This window comes from Sceloporus undulatus, chromosome 3, assembly GCF_019175285.1.
Source record: "Sceloporus undulatus isolate JIND9_A2432 ecotype Alabama chromosome 3, SceUnd_v1.1, whole genome shotgun sequence".
NCBI lineage: Eukaryota > Metazoa > Chordata > Lepidosauria > Squamata > Phrynosomatidae > Sceloporus > Sceloporus undulatus.
Genome location: NC_056524.1, coordinates 69,596,296 through 69,616,072, shown reverse-complemented (window position 1 = coordinate 69,616,072; position 19,777 = coordinate 69,596,296). Strand labels below are relative to the sequence as shown.

Sequence of the window (19,777 nt, the reverse complement as noted above, 5' to 3'; positions counted from 1 at the left end):
TAATAATAATAATAATAATAATAATAATAATAATAATAATAATAATAATAATAATAATCTTTCCATTTTTGTGCTATTACCATTCTAGCCGCAGTGATCAAATACAATAAGATTCTCCAGTGTTTTCTTTCGAACTGTAATGGCAACTTGTTAAGCATATTTAATACATAAATTTCGGGTCTTAGCTCAAATTTTGTTTGAAACGCTTCTTCAATAATTCTATGTATTTGTTTCCAGAATTTTTTTAATTTCGTGCAGTGCCACCACATATGAATCCAGGTACCTATTGCAGTGTTGCATTTCCAACAGTTCTTTGATCTTAGGTTATACATCTTTGCCATTTTATTTGGTGTCAGGTACCATCTTTGCTCCATCTTAAAATAATTTTCTTTTAAAGTTTGCGATTCGGGTAAACTTCTTTGTTCTAGTTCTCACATATTTCCAACTCTCAAGATCAATAATCCTTCCACGATCCGTCGCCCACTTAATCATTGCCTCTGAAATCGGGTCTTCTTCCTGATCAAGTTCTTGAAGTATTTTATAAATTTTTGCCACTTTTTTCACTTTTCCTGAAATTAGTAAGTCTTCTACTTTGATCTGTTTTTCTCTTATTTCAAAAGTTTTGGAGTCTATTTTAAATCTTTAATTTAACTGGATGTATAAAAGCCAGTGTTTCTTAGGGTCCATTTGAGAAAGTTCCTGGATGGGTTTCAGTTCAAATTTGTTTTGTTCATTCATAAATAAAATATCCTTATATTTGAGCCATATGTTTAAAGATTTCCATCTTCCTAGAAACACTTCCTGTGGAGAAACCCACAAAGGAATCTTTCTAAATAGTCTTTTCTTAATTTTGAGCCAAATTCGGAGCAGCGACCTTCTAATGACATGATGGTTCAATTCCTTGTGTACCGATGTTTTTGTTTTCAGCTGACAAATACCAAAGGACATAATGTTTTTGTTTGTTTATAATTTATTTATTTATAATTTATTTGTTTATAATGCATTTGTTTATAATGCATTTTTATCATCCAATTTATATATCATTTCCTCAAAATAACATAGAATAGTAATTAAAAACATGCAATCATTATAAAATATAAAACTGTTAAAAAGAACATCAATCCACAGATTTAAAATTGAGAAAATACCTGGACAAAATAAAATATTGACTGATAGTTGTAAAAACTTGTAAAATGAGACATGCATTTTAACTCTGCCTTTCCATGAAGCAGGTCTGTAATATCTCTTATAGAAGGGATTTCCCTAATATGTCTGTAACCACAGAAAGTTACAATATGAATTACTAAAATGAAAAACTATAGTAGATTATCAAATACTGAATGTTGTTGCATGATGCGTCTAAAAATACTAGAGGTGAGCTAAATATTCTCTAGCATGAAGTTTTATTATGAAACTCTCTTTTGAAAAGTGTGATCATGGCATCCAGTGCAGCTAAGTTTGTTGATTTAGGCCAGGTAACCAAAAGGTTAATGCAAAGGCTTAGGAAGCGTTATGACATAAAATCTCAGGAGACATTTCTTGTCCCATGGGACCTTGTACAAATTAGGTAGGTTTGGAAACTTCTAGATTTTTCAGAATCAAAAAGTTTTCCAGCAGTGAAGGGGAAACATTGTGTAGTGGATTGCTTTTCCTCTTCATTCTGGTAGGCAGAAAAAACTTCATGGAAGCAGCCACCAGGGGAAGCAAGCCACTAACCGGACAGTCTAGTTGCTGCCTCTGCTCTGTGTAGACTGTTCTCACTTTTGCTTTGCTTATTAACTTTTTCCATACATTAAAAAATGCTATGTTTCTCACTCTTTCTTCTCCTTTCCACCTGCCGCCTATTGCTGATAGGTACTAAAAGATAGTAGCCCCTTTTTCTCTCCATGGCCTCTTCCACCAGTTGTTGGAAAGGTAGCCCTGGGATGCTGCTTCCACCAGGCTTGGTACTTCCAAGGATACAATGGCAGAACAATAAGGGCATAGGGGCACTTGGCGCAGTCAGAGGAGAGCGATTCCTCCATGTAGGACTGAGGTGCCCATCATCACAAACACTGTGCTTAGGACTGGGTCTAGGGATGCAATGGAAAAGTGGCTTCTCGGGAGGGAGTAACATATTTCATTCCTCCTCTTCCCTGCAGTCTCCAGTGGCAGCTGGACAAATCCTCCAACAAGATTTCTGTGATTGGTTGGTTACAGCCTAGGAGACTGTGACTTCATCTGGCACCCAGATTACTGTTTCCCACCCTACTCGATCTTCTCCACCCTTCCTCCTGTTGCAGCCCACTCTAATAGATCCTGATTATAGAGCTAGTCAACGTGAATCTCCCAAATGAAGAGAATCCTTGTCTCTCCCTTCTTCCCTTCAGATGCATGACTCCGTCATTGCTCTTGAAAAATGTGGGTCTCCCCCCCACGCTCAAGCATCATTACCACAATCGCCATTTTCTTAAAGATGCCCAAGCAACTCTGCTGCCACGGAGGCCTTTTTGTATAAAAGCTCCAAGGGCATGAGTAAGAGGCCAGTAGATGCTGGATCTCACTGTCTCTCCAGTCTTAAAAAGAAGACCACTCACTGCTTTGGAAGTGTGAGAAGGGGGAGCTTTCTGAGCAGGAGTACGACTCACTCACAGGAACACCTTCTTCAGCCAGACTCTTTCAGGCTGAGATCTCTGTGGTTGTGCTTCACAAGGCCATCAAGGCATGGAATTACCTCCCCCCACTTTGAACCGTCTCAGCCTGAAGATCCTGATTTACCACTGTCATTGCCAAGGAATGTTTATTTAACAGAATTTACCATTCTGATGATTCTTTTTCATTCCTTTCCCAAAGTTCTGAAGCACAAAGAAACATCAACTGATACCAGAAGCAATAGAACACTTGATTGTGGCATGAAACAGTGCTATCTTCCCCAAATTGAAAGACTCTTATTCTATATTTTCTATTGTATCAAAAAAATCAAGTCATGGAGGGTATTCTGGACATGAAGTGGATCATTTGGTTTGTGAGGAGACACAAATTCAGAATGGAGACTCTCAAGACTATTCCTGAGGCCTTGAGATTATCTTGTGTTGCTGGATTTGATTGAAGCATATTTGCACATTCTAGTCCATCAACTTCACTGGAAATTCCTTTGTTTTACATATCTTTACCAGGCTTAGCGTATTTCAATACAAGGCTCTCCCACTGAGTGTTTCATCCTGTCTATGGGTATTCACCAAGGTGGCGGTATATCTGGTGGCCTATTGGAGACAGTGGGGCATACATGTGTATATGTACCTTGACAATGTCCTGATAAGATCTGCTTCTCTTCAACAGGGTTGAAGACTCTGTGCTTTATTTATTCAGACATGGTTTTCTGGTCAGTCATGGGAAAAGCCACCTCATTCTGTCTCAAAAACATTGGGACTCTTATTGATACCTCTTTGGAGAGGGTATTCTTGCCCGAGGAAGGGATAATGTCCATTTGGAAGACCATCAGACAGGTATATCTTACACATTGGATCTCCTGCTATTGGCCCATCTGCAAAGTCTTGTAATTGACTCAGTAGATTGTGTTCCCTGGGCATGCTTCCATGCTAGACAACTTCAGTAGTTATTTCTGCCTTATCAAAGACAAATACCTCAAGTAAACACACCTTCAGGTCCCAAGGAGAGACTGAGCATCATTTCTGTTAAGGCTATCACCAGCCCTTCTTCAGGGGCACCCAATTGGAATCTTTCAGAAATTAGGTCATAACAAATGCTAGCCTGAGGGGGTGGGGAGCAGTGTCCAACTCTCAGTATACACAAGGAAGATGGGATCAACATGATCTGTTCCACAGTATAAACTGGTTGGAATTGAAACCCTGTTAATGTTCCATCACCACATCTGAAACAGGTCAGTTCTGATCTGAGTCAACAACATAACAGCAAAGAGCCCATAAATAGCACTAGCAGATAGACTCCAGATTTGTCATGTCAGAAGCAATTTCTCTACTAACCTGGACTGAGACCCATCTTCTCTCCCTAAAGGCAGATTATATCAAGGGAAAGCTGAACACAAAAGTGGACTAGTGATGCACGATGGCTATGGATCTTGCAGAATGATATCTTCATCCTGAGGTTTTCCTGGTGATTGTGAATCAGTTCAGACTGCCATGAGCAGGTTTTTCTCAAGGTTCCAGGCTCAAGGAGCAGAAAGAATAGATGTCCTGACCTCCAAGTGGTCCTCACACCTCGTCTATGCTTTTCCACTAACAACCTTAATTCCAAAATTCCTTTAAAAAGTAAGAAGTGAAAGGGTTGAAGTGATCCTGATGGTCCATCACTGGTCAAGGAGGGTGTGATTCTTGAAGATACTAGCTTTGTTCCAGGATCATCTCAAATTACCAGTGTGCCAGGACCTGCTGACCCAAGGCCAAGTTTGTCATCAAGATCCAGCTTGGCTCATGCATGGAGATTAAGCAGTTCATGTTGCCTTTCCCCCAAAGCGATTATTAATTCTCAGCACCTATCTACTAGATCTATGACAATACGTTTTGAGCTTGCTTCAAATTCTTAAGTTAGAAATGTTTTGAGAGCAGCCACTCTAATGAAACCTTCAACAGTTAAGTGGTACTTTACTTGGGATCTCCACAAGGCTCTTTCTGCCTTGACTGAGCCTACCTTTTAACTACTACAGGAGGTACCACTTCAGTTTTTCACTTGGAAGGTTCTAGTCCCTACAGCACTTCAGCTTGGAGAGTATCCAAATTGGGAGCTCTTTCAGTACATCAAGAACTGTGTGTTTTCCATCAAGATCCGATAGTGTTGAAGCTGGATCCCACTTTTGTACCTAAGATTAACTCAATCAATATTTCAATCAAGTTACGTTTATTGTACTAGCCAAAGGCCATGACAAAATGAGCTTATCAAAAAGCATAAAGCATTTAACATTCAAAACAAAAGGCACAGAATACAAAGGACAAAAAAAATGTCCCAACATTTAATATGCAGTTAAAAATAGTTAACTGTTAAAAAGGGCAAATGGAAAAAGAGACATCTTTCCTAGATATTAGTAAACAAATATGATATAATCATTAAAGTCTAATTAATACTTGGTGTCTCCCTGGCAATTTATGGCAATTTAATTTAACACTCTCTTTCTAATCTTTTTTGCAGCCGTGGCAAAAAGAGCCACTCTATGTGTAACACAGTCGTTGGTATCACTCAAAAGGAATTGGACCAAATCAACAGTAGAGCTCGCACTTTTGTTTGTCAGCAAGGGTGTTAAGAATTTCTTTCTAGGGTCGCTAGAAACTCAGTTTTCGACAAAGCCCAGAAAATAATTCTGCTCTCTTTTTGACCACGTCCAGTAAAAGATCTAGAGAAGTCAGGCACACTCTGGACATGCACCAAGCTCTGAAAATATATATCAAGCATTCTCAAAATTTCCAGGTATCTGATCACCTGTTCATATCATTTCAATCCTCCACATCTGGTAAGAAGATATTGTCTTCCGCTCTGGTGAGATAGATAAGGGCCTGTATTATTATATGCTATTCCTTGTCTTGGTCACAAGTGGCAGGGGTGTTTCTCATTCATTCTATCTGCAGTGCTTGTACTTCTGCTGCTCTTTTTACTAATGCTCCTCTTTTAGACATTTGTAGGACAACTGCTTGGACTTCTCCTTCCACTTTTGTACATCACTATCATGCATCAGCAGAGACTTCTTTCAAGGAGACGAGTGCTTCAGTTTGGGGTGACTCTCTAAATAATCATCAGACTTACCTGTGAGATGTTTACTTTCAGCAACGGAACAAGAAACATCCTCCCCACCCAGAAATTAGGTCTTTTTTTCTTTAAGAGGATGTGTGTATAGTTTTTTCTCTTAGTCTTTCTTTCTGTGCTTCTGTTTTTATTCTTTCTTACATTTTAACTATTATGTGAGCTATTCTTTTACTCAACTATAACATGGACTGATCACTTTGTGGGAACCTTCCACAAGGTTCTTCCTACATACCAAAGTGAAGAGGAGCAACCTGCTGCATGATGTTTCCCCTTCTGCTGCTGAGAATAAACATCTCACAGGTAAATCCAGTGTTCTTTTTTTTTTTTTAAAGTTAGCCTCTTGGGTTGCACAGGACTGCTGGAGAGGCAATGAGTTTTTGCTGCCTTTGTCTGAATCTGGGGGATCCATATTTGGGGCTGAACATCATAGAGAGTAACCTTTAACAACAACAAGTAAAACCTTTATTCTGCAAAGTAACCAGCCCAGGGGTGTAGGATGCCAGACTGAGTTGACCCGGAACCCCTGGCTGGTATTGAACTCACAAGCTTGTGGTTTGTGAGCGAGTAGCTGCTGCACAGGCATTTAACCACTCTGCCACCAGGGCTCCTATCCATGATAGATATGCTGCGGGTCTAGGCCTTGTTGTTCAGCCCCCAAACATGGTTCCCCCAGATTCAGACAAAGTCAGCGAAAACTGGCTGCCTCTCACATCCAGCTCACTGGTTGGATGGGGAGCAAAATAAAGGCATTGCCCTCTCTAATAAGAATTCTGCCTTCCCCAATGAATTTTTTTCAGTCCCCACATTTCTAGCCTTGCAGTAACTTTAAACTCCAGTTTAACATTTAGAAATGCAATTCAGGCATCCAAGCCAAGTTGCAGACAAAAGTTACCAGGAGAGTGGAAACACAACAAATATGAGTCCAAATTATGAATGATTGTCAATGCCTCACTCTCTGTAATGCCAGACATTTGGGGACTGAAGGAAAATTTCATGTGAGGGGACAGATTTTTATTTGGGAGAGCAATGTCCTCCCCCCCCCCCAGCTATACCTTTGACTATACAAACAACCAGTACTTTCAATGTTATTTTGTTAGGAGCAGGTTTGGAGCCATGGGATCTTAGGCAAGCTCTGAAAGAATATGCCGGAAAGGATCCCCAGCTGGAAAGAACTCTGCAATTTTTACTGGATGTGTGATGGTTATCCTCCAAATGACCTGAGACACATGCAAAATGTTCAATAAAAATCAGTGTGCTATTCATATACTAATAAAATGGTATGTTATGGCAGATGTAGAGTATATTCAGCTAATTAGGATATTTGCATAATGGAGGCTCATACAATAAATTCCATTGGAGTTTTAAAAGCATTTAATGCTATATTTTATAGGAAAAAGAAAGAGAGATTGCAATAAGAAATATTTATGCAAACCGGATGCTTAAAGACCAGCAGAAGAAAGGTGATTCAGAGTCTGTCCCAGAAGGTAGCATGTTTGTTTGATATTTTATATTGGATTATAGAGATGTATTTAAATGTTCATGTGTCATAGACCTTGCAGTATTGCTTACTTTATTTAAAAGTGGCTCTATTGTCTGTTGTTGGGCACACTATTTAATAGGTGATCATAATTTCAACAGGATACTTGGTTCTTGGGAACTGTTATATGTGAGGATGCTCCAGAAACATTTCAGAACAGGGTGCTAAAAGAAGCATGTAGTAGCATCGTACTACACCTGTGTTTTGTCATCAGCACTGTCTTCCAGTCTGTATCTGTGTTAACATTTGAAGCCCTAAATAGCATAAGGACATAAAGAATCACCACTTTTGTTGTCAGTCATAAGATCCTCAGAAGCCCTAGATGGATACTACTGCCAAATGAGGTGAGCTGTTAGAGAGAAGTAATCCAAGAAAGAGGGAAAAAACAAATGCTATATATAAATGATTGGAATAACTGCAACAGGGACGTATCTCATTCACAAAACATATACATTTGTATTAACAATATTGAGTCTCAATGATTAACAATTGAGCAACTGTATATACCTAAAAAACACTGTGCTGTATCCTTGTGAATGTCACTGATGATCCAAGTCCATGAAATAAGTATCTGATAAGAAGATTGCTGGTCAAGCCAAACTGTTTGATATAATAATATAATAATAATATTTATTTGTATACCGCCCTATGGCAAACCAATCCGGGCGGTTGATGACGTGGAAGCATGGAATACATAACTTACAATATTAATCCGGCATAGAATGATTCAAACATGCTGATGAAGACTACTTGAGAGTTGAAATGGCCTCAGAGTACAGTACTCCGGTGGTAGCCGTCCTGACGAAAAATTTTCACTGTCAAAAAGGTATAATTAATGAAGGACTCTGCTACCAGTGAAAACCACATGTTATATTTTCATGCTACGTTGCTGTAAGCACCATCAATGATTTTTTTCTCAGACTTTTTGATTTGATTTTGTTGCTGCAGCAGCAGAATAATTTCACTGCCTAACACTGCAGATACTTATTTCATGGACTTGGATCATCAGTGACATTCACAAGGATACAGCACAGAGTTTTTTTACGTATATACAGTTGCTCAATTGTTAATCATTGAGACTCAATATTGTTAATACAAATGTATATGTTTTGTGAATGAGATACGTCCCTGTTGCAGTTATTCCAATCATTTATATATAGCATTTGTTGTTTCCCTCCTTCTTGCATTATTTAAGTGTAAGCTTGCTGCTCGTTGTTTGTATTTGCTACTGTTAGAGAGAAGGCCTTTTCAGTGATGGAATGCAGTTAAGGAATACCTATCACAGAGAAGCTTCCTTGGTTCCTACACTGGTCTTTTACTGGCAGGTAAAGACTTTGTTTAAAAAAAATTCCCAGGAATTGTAACTTTTAAGTTCAAAATTCTTTTAACAATCCATAGGTGCTATGAAACTTATAAAATTCATGCATTTACTGCTTTTTAGAATTTATAATCTTTTGTATTCTGCCCAAAGAGCTTTTGTCATAAATCTCAATAACAAAATAGAATTGTAGCCATGCATCAGTGGTACGCAACCTTTTTGACACTGACTACTGCACTTGTGTTGTTTATGGGGTTGCACATGCATGTGTGCACCTGTACATAGATGACACTAATAGTAGTAAAACTGTGGTCATAAAAGTGGGATTGTTGGGGCTTTAGAGATACTTTCATCTCCCCTATCCTCCAGTTATTTCATTAGCTGCAGAACATTGTTTCATCCTCCACAACTCAGCTGGTCTGAAGGGAGAAGCTGATGAAATTCAGACAGCTTTGAGGACTACACATGGAGTGCCTAAAATCTGCATGTAGGCCCAGGTTTTGGATGGTGGTTCAGATGCCTGCTCATCTTTTGCTTAACGGATTATTGGCATGGTAATATTTGAGCAGGGTGAAGAAAAATTTTCAGTCATATCCCAGCAGTGAGTGGAGCTCCCACTCATTGGCAGTGCATAAGCACATACCCATTCTGTCTCTCAAACACCATTCACAAAGACAGAAACCAAGGCAGCTTCATGCTGACCTCAACTTTCCTAAAGTTTGAGGAAAGTACTCCTTCAAGATACTGGGCATGTTTTGAAGCTTTGGTTCCCCAGTGAGTTCACTTCTTCCTACTCTCACCTTTCTCTGTCTAGGAAGGCAAGGATGGAACAAAATGAGTTCCTACCAAATTGCAGCTTCATTTGTGGTAGACGTTTCAGTGAGCTGAATTCACCCTATGGGCCAGAATACTATTATGACACTAATCTAGATTCCTGTCCTGCTGCACCATTCTAGAATCTAGTTATACTGTTCCCTCAAACAGCAGCCAAAGCAGCAGCAGGGTCAAATAGTGAGAGTAGATAATTTCAGTTAAGTCTGTAGCCTGTTCAACTGAGATTGTGGCATTCTCAGGAATAGCTTTGTATTGAAATGTTTCAGTTTATTTTAAAACTTCTACAGTATTTAGAAACAATTTGGGTTAGGAGGAATGCTAGAATTTTATTGGTTAATACATGAAATTAAGACCCTAGCAGAATTAACTTTGTATATTGCATTATTTGTATGAGTAAAAGCCTAGATTGCTCTATGCACATTTAGATGTATAGTGCCCTCTAGCCCTCAGTCTGAGAAGAGTGTGGGTTTCATCCCTCCCTAAATAAATCCCTTGCTAAGAAAACAAAAACCATGACCATGGAAGATCTATAAGATTTCATCCAAAATGAGGAAATTGAAAAAGTCAGAGTTCCCATATCTTGGATCAAGTATTAATCAGAATGGAGATTGCAGTCAAGAAATTAGAAGAAGACTAGGTTTGGGAAGGGCAACTATGAAAGATCTGAACAAGATCCTAAAGTATGAAGATATAATTCTGAACACCAAAGTGAAGGTTGTCCAAGCCATTGTATTCCTCATTACCATGTGCAGATGTAAGATCTGAATAGTGAAGAAAATCAGTACTGTAGAAGGAAAACCAACTCATTTGAGATGTAGTGCTGGAGAAGTGCAAATCTATAGCACTATATAAATAAAGCATAACAACAACAACAACAATAATAATAGTGTGCTATATCATGGACAACCAAGAAAACAAACAAATGGATTCTAGAACAGATTAAGCCCAAACAGTCCCTCGAAGCCAGGATGACTAAATTGAGGCTGTTGTACTTTGGCCACATCATCAGAAAGCATGACTCATTAAAAAGTCAATGATGGAAGTAGAAAGAAAGACTGCACACCAGATGGTTGGACTCAGGACCTGAGCAAGGCCATGGAGGATAGAGGGTCTTAGAGATGTCTCATCCACAGGATCACCATGAGTTGAGGTCAACTCAAGAGCAGTTAACAACAGCAACAAACAAGATTATATTTGATGCAATGTCAGAAGATGGAAAGTTCAATAATAGTTTTTTTTCACATGGTTGATATTTAGAATCTGTTTTTGTATTCCCCACTAATAATTTTTGAAGGGCTGAAGAAATATAGGCTGAAATGTCCAGGTATAGATAGTCTTTAATAATGTGGATCACTTTTACTGCATGGCTAAGAAGCTACATTTAGCACATATCCAACTATTTGGTTTACCTCAATGTTCAGATTAGATGCACTTGTTGCAGCACTCACAGAACCACCCTCCACCTGCTAGGGAGGATGAGAGTAGTCCTCCTTAAATTGGCTTCTGGCTGGTCAGATTCCATTGAACTTAGTCGGGCTTAGTTGTGAGTAGACATATAGAGAACTGCACTGAAATAATGGTTCTGAGTAGACATGTAGAACAGTGGTTCCAAAACTTAGGCCTCCAGATTATTTGGACTTCAGTTCCCAGAATTACTGACTGCTGACTCATTCTATGTGACAAGCTCAGGGGTATTAATGGTAGCCTTCTTAAGAAGAGCCTTAAGCCACAGTTCGGTTTTTGTCAAGCTGGTTAAGAAAAAGATAGCTTGTGTGAATACTTGCTGGGTTGAATAGGTGTCTCCCTGAGGCTAACAACATGGATCTTTCTTGAGGCACAATAGACCCCTGGAATGGCTGTCCATCTGCAGTATCCTCTTTCTGTTCTGAAGGCATTTTTCAATTTTTTTTGATTCCATAAACCCAGAAGAAGGAGGGGAGAAAAATTCCCAAACAAAAGGTAAAATAACTTTTATGAAAGGAAAACAAAATATACTGGATGATGAAAGAAAAAGGAACTGGGTAAAGAAGGAAAGAAAGAAAGAAAGAAAGTAGCCACCAAAAGAAAGAGGAAAAGGTAGATTTTAAGATTAGCTCATGTAGTCTCAAAAAGCTCTCTTTGATGATAATGCTGGGCCAGACAAAAGAGAATTGAGGAGATTGACTGGGAATGGACTAGACTGAAGCATGCACAATGGAAGAGACAGGGCTACTGCCAAAAAGACTGCTTAGCTCTAGCAAAAGGATGGGCAAAGTGTAGCCTGTGGGCAATGCCATTTTGAGCCCCTGCACAGCCAAAACAGGTTCCCCCCAATTGTGTCCCCCCATGTTACAGAGCATAGAGGGCATTTTTATTTTGGCGGGGTGCAGCAGGGATATTGTCCTCCAAGATCATGTTTGGGGACCAGAGCAGCCCCTTCCTCTAGAGGTTTCCAACAGTGGGCTGCACAGGTGCAATGTGACCCACAGAGACCTCAGAAAAGAATGTCATGTTCAAAATGCCAAATAAATTAATTCTCAGGTTTAACTTTCTCTGCTTTTTCATAGAAGTTAATGTCAGCATATCGGTACAAGTAGATATGAATCTGGAAAGCTTGCCTTTCCAAAAGCATGAGAGAAAGCAAAGTGCAGTTCTTTCAAAAGAGGTATGGAAGACCTGAATATTTGTTAAAACAAACCACTGCTTGTTTATAACTCCTAATTCAACCTATATTGTTTTGTTTCTTCCTGTTACTAGCATATTATCTTGACAAATGTCATTTTATAGCAACAGTGTGAAAATATGTTGGATTGCAGATGGGTTAATGGGAGCGGTTGCCCAGTATAGCTGCCAAAGGTTGCTATATGCACCTCTGCTCCAGAATGGGCTTCAAGATGTTAATTACTTTGCAGCAACATGATGTAAAACGGAAAAGAGAAAGTTATCTCATTTCACTGCAGTTTTTCTTCATTTCACTCCTGCTACAATTCACTCAATTGCTTTGCATGCAGATCAATCCTTGGCATCTCCAGATACCACAGGAAAACTAGAAACCCTGGAAAGCTTGATAGTATTGAGTTAGCCAAACCAGTGGTCTGACTCTGTATAGAGACCATCTCTATATTCCTTCTGCTATGAACAGGAAACTGAGGTTTCTCCTTTCGAACACATGCCTTTATCCAGTTGTTGTGAAGTACATGAGCAATAGCCCCTTTAGAGTTGTGACAAGTCTCATTCCTGACTCTTTCTGTGCCTCTGTGAGCTTCCATATTCCCAATAGCAGTCCCAAACATTATTATCCTGAGTTCGGTTCTGTAATTTATGGTTAGTAACTAGATGGGGGGGTGGGAGTCCTTATTTTTAGATGGGGCTTTTGGTAAACTGAACCTCCCACCAAACCTTGGACTTTAAAGTGTGCTAGAACTCAAGTGACTTCATTCATTTTAGACTCCCTACAAAGTAAGAATGAGATTAAATCCAGATGAAAAGCCATCATTAAACCTACATTAATCTTGAGGAAAGTTTAAATATTCTGAATTTATTACAGGTGACAAGGTCATTTGAGAATGGGACTGTAAAATGAAAATCTGTACAGTATTATTATTTTACTGCTGTTCGTAGATGTTCAAAAGTTAAAGCATGCACAAACTTATATGAGTATTTTTCTTACTTCCTGTGACTTTTTTAAGGCACCAACAACAAAGGATGTATGTGCAAAAGATAAAATGAATGATGTAAATAAAGAGATGGAACCAAAACCAGAGGCTCATCAAACAGAAAAATTACCAGTGCAGGAAGTTTCAGATAGAACATGCTCAGGTAGTTTAAGAAAATTTTGACCTGATATGACTTTATACATTTTGCTGATTCTATATTTATAATCAACAAAATTCCTTGACCATTCAACCATTCTGGTCCTTCGTATGGTAATGTGGGGTCTAGAGAGGTTGTTTTAGAATAAACCGCTGGAGTTGTGCATAAAGTGAAATACATATTGTTGTTTTCGTTAAATTGGCTTTGACTTATGACAACACTATGACTGACTTTCAAGAGCCTCCATCCTCAATAGTTCTGTTCAGGTTTTGTAAATTCGCTGTTTGTTGTTGTTGTTGTGTGCTTTCAAGTCATTTCTGACTTAGGGCTACCCTAAGGCAGACATATATAATGGATTTTTCTTGTTAAAATTTGTTTAAAGTGTGTGTGTGTGTGTATGTTTGTGTCTCTGTCGGAGTGTGTGTGACTTGCCCAGGGTCACTGAGTGGGTTTCCATGCCCAAGTGGGGATTTGAACCCTAGTCTCCCAGTGTCCAGCACTCAAACTACTACACCATCCTGGCTCTCTGCAAACTCATAGGTGTTGCTTTGAGTGAATTCACCTGCAATGGTGACCTTTGCTGTCATCTCACTATACATGTGAAAGGGATCTGGGAGTTCAAGTAGACCACAAATTGAACATGAGTCAACAGTGCAATGCTGCAGCTAACAAGGCGAATGCAATTTTGGACTGCATCAATAGAAGTATAGTGTCTAGATCAAGAGAAGTAATAGTGCAATTCTATTCTGCTCTGGTCAGGCCCTACCTGGAATACTGTGTCCAGTTCTGGGCACCACAATTTAAAAAGGATCTTGAGAAACTGGAGTGTGTCCAAAGGAAAGCGACTAAAATAGTGAAGGGTCTGGAAACCATGTTCTATGAGGAATGACTTGGGGAACTGGGGATGTTTAGCCCGGAGAAGGTTAAGAGGTGATATGATAGCTCTGTTGAAGGGATGCCATATTGAGAAGGGAGCTAGCTTGCTTTCTGCTGCTCCAGAGACTAGGACCCGGAGCAATGGATGCAAGATCTAGGAAAAGAGATTCCACCTCAACATTAGGAGGAACTTCCTGACAGTAAAGGCTGTTCGACAGTGGAACACACTCCCTCAGTGTAGTGGAGTCTCCCTTCTTGGAGGTCTTTAAACAGAGGCTAGATGGCCATCTGTTGGGGATGCTTTGATTTAGATTTCCTGCATGGCAGAATGGGGTTGGCCCTTGCAGTCTCTTCCAACTCTATGATTTTATGAGCCCAGATTTAGACATTTTGGTTTCTAGTTCAGTCATTTTGAAGAGCTGAGGCATAATTTGCTCTTGGACTCCCATGGTATCTGTAGAACTCCTCCTCCAGCAGCACATTTCAAGTATTTAGTTACTTCCTGTCATGTCTCAACTGTGCACAGAAACTAGCAACGTGACCTTAGTATTTAAGCTCCTAAATGCACTGCAGAAATAATCGTTTGAGACTTGCTAGGGAATTCTGGGAACTGTGGTTTTGTGAAACATTTAGCCTTCTCTGTCAGAGCTCTGGTGCCACAATAAACTAGTTTCCAGGATTCTCTAGCACTGAGTCAGGTCAGTTAAAGTGGTCTCATAATGGATTATTTGTGCAATATATAATATAATATACACTTACACTTAAGGATCTTATCTAGTTCCTTCATAACTGCTTTTCCAATTCTTTTAACTATTTGTGACTTTTTCACTGTCTTAAAAGTTATGTAACCCTTCTGTGGGCATTTCTTCTGTTTTCTAATATCCAAGTGTAACCCTGCTTTTTAACACTTTCTTTCTTAATTTATATTGACTTGTTCCAAGTCTTCGCTGTTGTCTGCTAGAAATATGGTGTCATCTCAAATTGTTAACTTTCCTTCAATTTTTATACTCCTTTCCCCGAGTCTCATCCCATTATTCAGATGGTATGTTCTGACAGTATTTACCATTGCGTCCTTCTGCACACATTACTAAAGAGTAACCTATGGTGCCACTGCTGTTGTGTCTGAATGTCTCCCCACCCCTGTACTGCTTCTGTCCAGTAGCTTCCCTCATCATGTTAAGGTATTTATCACATTGTTCTGGCTCCTCAGCAAAAGCCTGTTGAATTGGGGAACCCTACAAATAAGCCTGCTACTGTCAGTATTGTCTCTTGGGAGCATGCAATCCCAACATCATAGAAAGTTAGTATCATGGTGGAGATTATATATTAAAACACATAATCCTCCATTGTACTAATTCTTGGATAATCATAAAAGATGATATCTTTAATACATCTGAATGCAGGGATGAGCATTGTGCTGTCCCTTCAGATGCTGAACAGCACTGGCTATATTTTCAAGGATTGCTGGGGGTTACAGTTCAACAGTATACGGAGAGTTAGACCATTCTCACTGCTATTTTTATGATTAAATGATGGAATTGAGCCAGCCCACTGCCGGCACTGACTACTAGAACAATGGACAGGACTATCTTTCCCCAGAGGCCAATTAAAATATTGCACATTTCTATGCAGGAAAGCAAGTTTGGGAGCAATTCCAAATTCTTTAGATTCCACAACTGCCATTAAGTTTTTTTCTCAAATGAACACATAAGCATATTTCCTAAACCTATTGGCAGCTTATTTAAGGTGAGGGTGTTAATTCTTTATTTTAAGGGAATCTCTAGATATTCAATGTATTGTCTCTAGTGTATGTTTGCCCCTTTTTCTATCAAAATTATATAATATTTTTGCTTGAATTCCTGGAATATTTACTGTTGAAATAATATTTATTTGCAGAGTTACTAGAAGACATATCTCTAAGCAACAAAAAATATTTTAAATGTGAAAACATAGAAAGACAGAAGAACCGAAGAGACAGGCAAGGATTAGACTTATTGAAAGAAGAGTTTGAGAAATTATGTACGGAAGAATCACTCCAGTCTACACATGATAGTGAGCAAAAGGAGAACAATCTGGGAGAAGCTGTAACTGAAAATCAAGAAAATGAAAACAAGAGAGACGAGCCAAAAGAAGTAGTAAGTGATAAATTGGCAACAGTAATACAAAGACACAAAACACCATCTAAATTAAAGAAACAATACATATTTACAGAAGCTGTTGAAAATTTGCATCAGGGATTCCCTTCAACAAGACGGTTGTCCAATACAAGTACCACAGGTAATAGCAGGCAGGCTAATACACACCCAAGTGATATAACTGAGTTTAAGGGAAGTGGCTCTACCAGTTCCTATGAGCCATCATTTGGAAATACTACCAACACAAAGCAGGGCATTTCAGTACACAGTGAAGACCGGATTCCTACAGTATCAGCGAAGAAGAAAAACACTCTTATGCAAGAACTCTTTGGAACTAGCTCCATCTTGCAAGACAATAATCTGAAACCTAATTTTGAAGATGTGGGTAAGGGAAAAAAGTCTTTTTCACAGAATGAAAAGTTTTATGAGGACATTTCATACATGCATGATAGCTTTCAGTGTGGTGATTCCAAACAAACACCCATAAAGGGTTTTGATACAGTTTCCTTCTTGGAAAACCTTAAATAATTTCATGATAACAAAATTATGAATCTGTCATTTAAGATTTTACAGGTTTTCATCTTAAAACATAGTACTTTAAAACTACTGAAAAGCAATGTAATTTAATACAGTAGCTTCTGAGGATTGTTTTTCCTGTTGAATATAATTTAAATTACCTCCATGCAGTCCTCTGCACATAACAGAAATTGATTTCTTCACAAAAAACAAACATGTGAGATATGCTAGTTTATACCTGACGATGAAACATGCTTAAATATAGTGAATGTTTAATAATCTAAAATGAAGATCACTGATAGCTGTGCTAACAGAGAAGGTATAAAAATCGACCAGTTAAGAAAAGCACTGAAAGAATTATATGAATAGGGATTGGTGCAAAAATTTATTTTGAAATAGTAGTAGTAAATGACTATTTTCAGTTGTAGGTTCTACAATTTATGCTGACTCCATGCTAGAATCCACTCTTAAATGAATAAAGCAGTTAAAATTCATATCTAGCTACTAAGGTCAGGAAAGTGATTCATAATGACTGTGAGTGGAATTTTGATACAGTATTTTGATAACAACAAATCCATGTAAGATTTATGCAATCTAATATGGACATATTTCAAGACTGCCAAAATGACTCTTTACCACAGTCCTATAGAAGAAAGTATGGGTGAAAAAGGGTGATTGCCAGAAAAGCAGTAATCTCTTTTATTAACACCGGCAATTTCACCTGTACTTGCATCCTAGACTGAGGAGAAGAAAAGAGCTGAAATAGTATTTTTTTTCCTTCTAATCAAACATTCTTTATCATATAATTAACTATTGTACTACCCACAGCTTTGTTTTCTTTATTGTCCAACACAGAACAATGTAAAGTACAAGTTAGTATGTATTTGTCAGCATGTACCAAACTTCACAATTGAGCACTATTTTGTTCCTAATAAATAAGGAATTTATCCTGTTACCCATTCTTTTACCTAGAATTGCGCAGCTGCAATGTTATGTCAGATAGCAAACACAGGCTGTCAGTCATGGAAGTGCATCTGCTCTACCAGTGCGAGCCAGCAGCACAGCTGAAGGTAGCACATGGACAACAACTGGGTACAGAGGGCTTGGGTTGACAGTTGTCTTATAGGAATATGAAACCCATTCAGTTACCACAGACAGATGTGGAAGATACAGATATGAACAGATTCATATGCAGCACTTCTGTGTGCAATACCTCAAGTTCTTTAGGAATCAATAAGACTTAAAACTTGCCTCTTAAACTGCACTGGACAGAAAATCTTTCTTTCTACAGTTTAAGATTGCTTTTTTAAAAAAAGACATTTTTCAACTTCAGAGCCGTTGATCTCCAAAGTAAATTACTGTAGCTCAAGCCTGTAAATGAAAAATGTAACACAATTTTGCTCTGCCATTATATTTAATAGGATTTGAGCATCCACGGATTTTGTTATCCACAGGGGATCTGGAACCAAACCCCAGCGGCTAACAAGGTCCCACTGTATCTATCTCTAAACGACCTTTATTTTGGAGAAACCTTGCTACCCCACCCAGACTTTCTAATACCCTGGATTAACAGAGTTTCTAAGAGTCACAAAAATTGAGAAAATCTATCCACAACCACTGTGGTGACAAATATTTGCTATATGTTTCCATGAAACCTGGATAAAGTACTGTTCTCCAGATACTATAACATATTTGCTTATATTGTGAGTTGCTTGATGGGGGAAATTTAGAGTGAATTCAACAAAGATTTTCCACACAAAAAAAAACAGGTTGGAGGTTTTGTGTGCTAAAAAATATTTTAAACCATTCTAGCGTACTACAGTACTGCCACATGTCATTTTCTGTCTAGTGCTATGGTCCTGTAAACAGTGGCATTTGGGAAGATAATTGGCTGATGCACAATTCACATAATTTCCCACAGCACCCTCTTTCCTTGAGACCATTAAATCATGCTACATTGTCTTAATAAGAAGAGAACATAATACCAAGAGTAGAAAGGGGATTGAAGAAGAGCCATCATAACATGATAAATGACTTTCAATTATAATCTGGGTTTTGGGACTGATCAAAACTTTCTTAAAGAAGATTCAATGCTCAAGGAGGACAGAAGAGTTGACAGTTCAAAAGAAATAATGGGTAAGCTCATATCATCTGTGTGTCTTCACCAAGTTCGACTTAAAGTGACACTCAGTTTTCTTAGACAAGGAATATTCGGAGGTGTTTTGCCAGTTTCTTCCACTAAAATATAGCCTACAGCACCATGCACCTGGCTAAATAATGAAGTGTGTGGCTTGTGTGCTTCCACATCAGCTCTGGAGCATCATTCCATGTGAAGTTTAAATCATAACATTGAGTAATATGAAGATGTGCTCCAGCTAGGCTTTTTGTAGTTTTAGTCAAAGAAACCATTGTCAATTTAGGTCAAACTTCAAACATTCAATTTTGTGAACCATGCATTTTTTGTTTCAAACTGGAAAAAAAATCTTAAATATGTAATATATCCATCAGGGACGTTGTGAAAGCCTCATATTCAGTATAGCTCCTCTTTTGATGCTCATTGCAAAAAAGAATGACTTTTGAATAATATTAAGAAAACTATAGCATTACACAAACTATTGCTTTCAATAGAATTTAAGCATATTTAATCTGCAGAGAAACCGACAAACATAACTGGAACTTGAGGTCTGCATGTAGAGGACAGCACAAATAACATCTTACAAAAAGATAAATTATGTGGGCTTTATTATTTGATCCTAAACCCTTCCCCTTTCATTGGCTTATCACAGTACAGATGTTGAAAGGCATATATATGTTGCCTTTGATTAAGAAACAGAACACTTGAAAACATGGTGATGATAGGAATGCTGCTGAAAATGGATTGTCTCTCAGCTGAAAGGGTGAAGCATAATTGCCACAACTTTGTTGCAAACCACTAACCAAGATGTAATGCCAACACCACCTAAGAAATGAGAGAGGGATGCCGTAAGTCATTAGTACTGTCATAAACATGAAAGTACA

General features: G+C 38.4%; 2 protein-coding genes across 5 annotated transcripts in view; both read left to right on the top strand.

Moving 5' to 3' along the window:
• The window catches only part of LCA5L (lebercilin LCA5 like), a 33,380-nt gene extending 15,675 nt beyond the window's left edge, over positions 1 to 17,705 (top strand). For 3 of the 4 annotated variants that reach the window (XM_042457829.1, XM_042457830.1, XM_042457827.1), the window contains exons 6-9: positions 7,142 to 7,235; positions 11,987 to 12,084; positions 13,109 to 13,238; positions 16,005 to 17,705. In XM_042457829.1, the coding sequence (XP_042313763.1) occupies positions 7,142 to 7,235; positions 11,987 to 12,084; positions 13,109 to 13,238; positions 16,005 to 16,771 (1,089 nt within the window). In that variant the 3' untranslated portion in view covers positions 16,772 to 17,705. The remainder of the gene's footprint in view (positions 1 to 7,141; positions 7,236 to 11,986; positions 12,085 to 13,108; positions 13,239 to 16,004) is intronic. The other variant, XM_042457828.1, reaches the window with a different exon arrangement.
• HMGN1 (high mobility group nucleosome binding domain 1) overlaps positions 1 to 19,777 on the top strand; it is a 1,114,480-nt gene that overhangs the window by 1,084,032 nt on the left and 10,671 nt on the right. The gene's annotated exons all lie outside the window — the stretch shown is intronic.